Consider the following 5,000-nt stretch of genomic DNA (forward strand, 5'->3'; position numbering starts at 1 on the left):
CATGGAGACGCTGCAGGGCACCACGCTGGAGGTCGGCTGTGACGGAGGAGACATGACGCTGAACGGGAAGGCCATCGTTACCAAGAAGGACCAGCTGGGAACCAACGGAGTCGTCCACTACATCAACGAGCTGCTCATCCCAGACTCAGGTACTCAGACTACATCAACGAGCTGCTCATCCCAGACTCAGGTACTCAGACTACATCAACGAGCTGCTCATCCCAGACTCAGGTACTCAGACTACACAAACAAGCATCTCATCCCAGACTCAGGTACTCAGACTACATCAACGGGCTGCTCATCCCAGACTCAGGTACTCAGACTACATCAAGCTGCTCATCCCAGACTCAGGTACTCAGACTACCAAAAGCATCTCATCCCAGACTCAGGTACTCAGACTACATCAACGAGCTGCTCATCCCAGACTCAGGTACTCAGACTACATCAACGAGCTGCTCATCCCAGACTCAGGTACTCAGACTACATCAACGAGCTGCTCATCCCAGACTCAGGTACTCAGACTACATCAACGAGCTGCTCATCCCAGACTCAGGTACTCAGACTACACAAACGAGCATCTCATCCCAGACTCAGGTACTCAGACTACATCAACGGGCTGCTCATCCCAGACTCAGGTACTCAGACTACATCAACAAGCTGCTCATCCCAGACTCAGGTACTCAGACTACATCAACAAGCTGCTCATCCCAGACTCAGGTACTCAGACTACATCAACGAGCTGCTCATCCCCGACTCAGGTACTCAGACTACATCAAGGAGCTGCTCATCCCAGACTCAGGTACTCAGACTACATCAACGAGCTGCTCATCCCAGACTCAGGTACTCAGACTACATCAACGAGCTGCTCATCCCAGACTCAGGTACTCAGACTACACAAACAAGCATCTCATCCCAGACTCAGGTACTCAGACTACATCAACGGGCTGCTCATCCCAGACTCAGGTACTCAGACTACATCAACGAGCTGCTCATCCCAGACTCAGGTACTCAGACTACACAAACGAGCATCTCATCCCAGACTCAGGTACTCAGACTACATCAACGAGCTGCTCATCCCAGACTCAGGTACTCAGACTACATCAACGAGCTGCTCATCCCAGACTCAGGTACTCAGACTACATCAACGAGCTGCTCATCCCAGACTCAGGTACTCAGACTACATCAACGAGCTGCTCATCCCAGACTCAGGTACTCAGACTACACAAACGAGCATCTCATCCCAGACTCAGGTACTCAGACTACATCAACGGGCTGCTCATCCCAGACTCAGGTACTCAGACTACATCAACAAGCTGCTCATCCCAGACTCAGGTACTCAGACTACATCAACGAGCTGCTCATCCCAGACTCAGGTACTCAGACTACATCAACAAGCTGCTCATCCCAGACTCAGGTACTCAGACTACATCAACAAGCTGCTCATCCCAGACTCAGGTACTCAGACTACATCAACGAGCTGCTCATCCCAGACTCAGGTACTCAGACTACATCAACGAGCTGCTCATCCCAGACTCAGGTACTCAGAGTACTCCCAGTGACTAGTAGAAGACTCAGGTACTGATACTACAAGGGTGTAGGATTAGTTTCAACATCGCCCCCTAAATCTACGCTTATGAATACTACGTCTTCCAGTGTTTTACCTCCATCTGTCTAAAAAATGTTACGTTTTTAAATTAAATAAAAATGCAATTTCTTCATACATGTTGTGTCCCTTTGCAGGATTTTCCCGCCATGATAGGGTTAAGGTGCAGAATGACTTAGGCCCTGTTTACAAGATGACGTCCGCGGGTGAAATTGATAAAATATTTCATCAGATGTGCTTTTCGTTTTGACGGCGACAGCGTTTTTGGGGCTTAAAAACGCAAAAAAAGGGAAACCACCCTCCAGAGTGGAAATCTTAAAAACGCTCTGCAGCCTCTATCGTTGTGGTGGCTGGCGACACACCCGATATTTCCTTAAATAAATCAAAATGTAGAGTGATTACTCACCCGTTGGGTATCCCCAGCCTGCCTATACTTGGTCCAGATAGCTTTCAGCTTTGATGATATCTGACTTTTACAGATAGCGTCTTTCTCGTGTGGATATGAGAAGCCTCCAGGTTCAGGATACTGATGAAGACATTCACTCCATTTGTCTATATATTTTGACTGGCAGGACTCCCAGTCCACGCCCTGACTTGGTGGTGTTGTGTGGCGGTGCTTCACACCACCACCTGGTGTGCATACTACATCACATTTCACACACTTTTGCGTCACCATATGCACGCAGATTTCACCCCCAAAACGCTCGTCTAAACGCGGAATAAAAAGGACACAAGGCCACTTTTGTGTTTTCTCTTGAGATCGTTTCTGTCTAAACTTAGCCTTAAAGACTCAGATCTCTCAGATCTAATAACTATAACTAAAATAGTTTGACTTCTTTAGTTGTATATTATCTGCTCTAGTGTTTCCAGTGCTTTAGACACAGATATGGAGATAATGACATGATGAGATGAAGAGACGTTTCTTCACCGTTTTTCTGTTGTTAACTAACTGTGTTTTGGTTGTTTTTCAGCCAAAGTTCTGCTGGAGCTGGCTGAAGGTCCATCTGTTGCCACGGCGACCAAGCTGTTTGTGGAGGCGGGTCTGTCGCCTCACCTGACGGGCTCCGAGGCGCTGACCATGCTGGCGCCTCTGGAGGACGCCTTCAGAGGTAACGCCCCCGAGAGACTTGTATTTAAGTTTAAACGAATCTCCAGAACAAGTACAAACACCCATATTTAACATGAATATGAAACAAACAATAAATACAGAAAAAAAAAAAAAAAAATAAATAAATATATATATATATATATATATATATATATATATATATATATATTATATATATATATATATAAATGTTTTAATATTGTCTACCTTAATGTTGCTTTGGACCCCAGGAAGGCTAGGTTCTCGTCTAGGCCTGTGTGTGTGTCTGTCTCTGTGTGTGTGTGTGTGTGTGTGGTCAGACTGCTATTCTCATAGCCAGCTCTAAACCCACAGCACTGAGGAGTAAAGTCTGGCTACAACACAGATGCATTCTGGGATAGGAGAAAAACCACTGTTATTGTTTGCATTTCTTTAAACCAATCACAGTCGTCTTGGGCAGCGCTTTCACATCACTTAAGGTTCCCTTACACGGAATATCCTTGTTAAAAACATGTTTTAATAGTGTGATTTCTAAGTCTGTCTGTCTGTCTGTCTCTCTCTCTGTCTGTCTGTCTGTCTGTCTGTCTGTGACAGGAAGTGACACGACGATGACCCCTGACCTGAGGAAGCTGATGACCAATCACATCCTGAAGCAGCGTCTGTCCTCCAAGTCTCTGTACCACGGCCAGCAGCTGGAGACTCTGGGAGGCCTCAAACTCCGAGTCTTCGTCTACAGAAATGTAAGACCTGTCCCCGTCACACCTTCCCTCCTTCCTCTACTCCTGGCTCCCATACACACATCTCTTTTAATCAGCCAATGGGAGAGCAGCGTACAACTTCAGGGGCACGTTGAGCCCCGACAAAATGCAGCAACACGTTTATTTAAACGCAGGTAGGTTTTAGCGCCTGGTCCTAAAGGGTTGTCCTTAGTGTCTTCATTAATCAGAGGTGTGTTTTGGGCGTAACATGCAATCAACCAATCAGAGATCATCTCCCATTCATCAACCAATCAGAGATCATCTCCCATTCATCAACCAATCAGAGATCATCTCCCATTCCCTTTAAAAGCCAGGCGCGTTTGGACCTTGGAGCATTGCTGTTATGATGGAGGATTTACACCCTAATATTTTTATTTGTAATCTTCTGTGGGTGCTGCTGTGTGTGTGTGTGTGTGTGTGTGTGTGTGTGTGTGTGTGTGTGTGTGTGTGTGTGTGTGTGTGTGTGCTGTGTGTGTGTGTGTGTGTAACAAGCATAGTGTGCGCGCGCTGTGCACGAGCCTAGGAGCATTTTACTAATGCTCTGTTAAAATAACAATGAAATGCTGCGTTATTGACTTTAGACCAGGTTTTTGGTGGTCAATGGTGAGATCACTTCCCGCTCAAAATAGCAATATGCCCAGAATGCACCTCAACACACCTCCCTGTAAGACCAGCATGCCCAGAATGCACCTGAACAGACCTCCCTGTGAGACAAGACAATGCACCTGCCCTGTAAGACCAGCATGCCCAGAATGCACCTGAACACACCTCCCTGTGAGACAAGCACGCCCAGAATGCACCTGAACACACCTCCCTGTAAGACCAGCATGCCCAGAATGCACCTGAACACACCTCCCTGTAAGACCAGCATGCCCAGAATGCACCTGAACACACCTCCCAGAATGCACGCCCAGAATGCACCTCAACACACCTCCCTGTAAGACCAGCATGCCCAGAATGCACCTGAACACACCTCCCTGTGAGACAAGCACGCCCAGAATGCACCTGAACACACCTCCCTGTAAGACCAGCATGCCCAGAATGCACCTGAACACACCTCCCTGTGAGACAAGCACGCCCAGAATGCACCTGAACACACCTCCCTTTAAGACCAGCATGCTCAGAATGCACCTGAACACACCTCCCTGTTAGACTTTCAGACCCCTGCAGACAGGAGACTCACAGGGAGACTAAAGTTTACTCTTGTCTCGTTGTAATCTTTGGTCTGAACTGGACTTTTAATTCTCAGTCAGCTGAAGAATCACAGAACAGATCTGATATTTAGTCTGACTGTGTCGCCTGTTGCCGGGCGGATTGTCGGTCTTCATCTCCGGTAAATATTCCATGCGGTCATTGAGTTCGTGGCTACTTCTCAATAATAACTTTACCAAACCCAAACCCAAGTCTGTCTGTGTGTCTGTGTGTGTGTGTGTGTGTGTGTGTGTGTGTGTGTGTGTGTGTGTGTGTGTGTGTGTGTGTGTGTGTGTTGTGTGTGTGTGTGTGTGTGTGTTTGTGTGTGTTGGATCAGTGACTCTCTTACGATGCGTCTGAG

General features: G+C 47.2%; 1 protein-coding gene across 1 annotated transcript in view; it reads left to right on the plus strand.

Annotated features, from left to right (window-relative positions):
- The window catches only part of tgfbi (transforming growth factor, beta-induced), a 39,322-nt gene that overhangs the window by 21,045 nt on the left and 13,277 nt on the right, over positions 1–5,000 (plus strand). The window contains exons 8-10 of the mRNA XM_028589680.1: positions 1–149; positions 2,575–2,712; positions 3,285–3,430. The exon at positions 1–149 is cut by the window's left edge and continues 64 nt beyond it. Coding sequence (XP_028445481.1) covers positions 1–149; positions 2,575–2,712; positions 3,285–3,430 — 433 coding nt within the window. The remainder of the gene's footprint in view (positions 150–2,574; positions 2,713–3,284; positions 3,431–5,000) is intronic.

The sequence above is a fragment of the Perca flavescens genome, chromosome 10 (assembly GCF_004354835.1).
Source record: "Perca flavescens isolate YP-PL-M2 chromosome 10, PFLA_1.0, whole genome shotgun sequence".
Taxonomy (NCBI): Eukaryota; Metazoa; Chordata; class Actinopteri; order Perciformes; family Percidae; genus Perca; species Perca flavescens.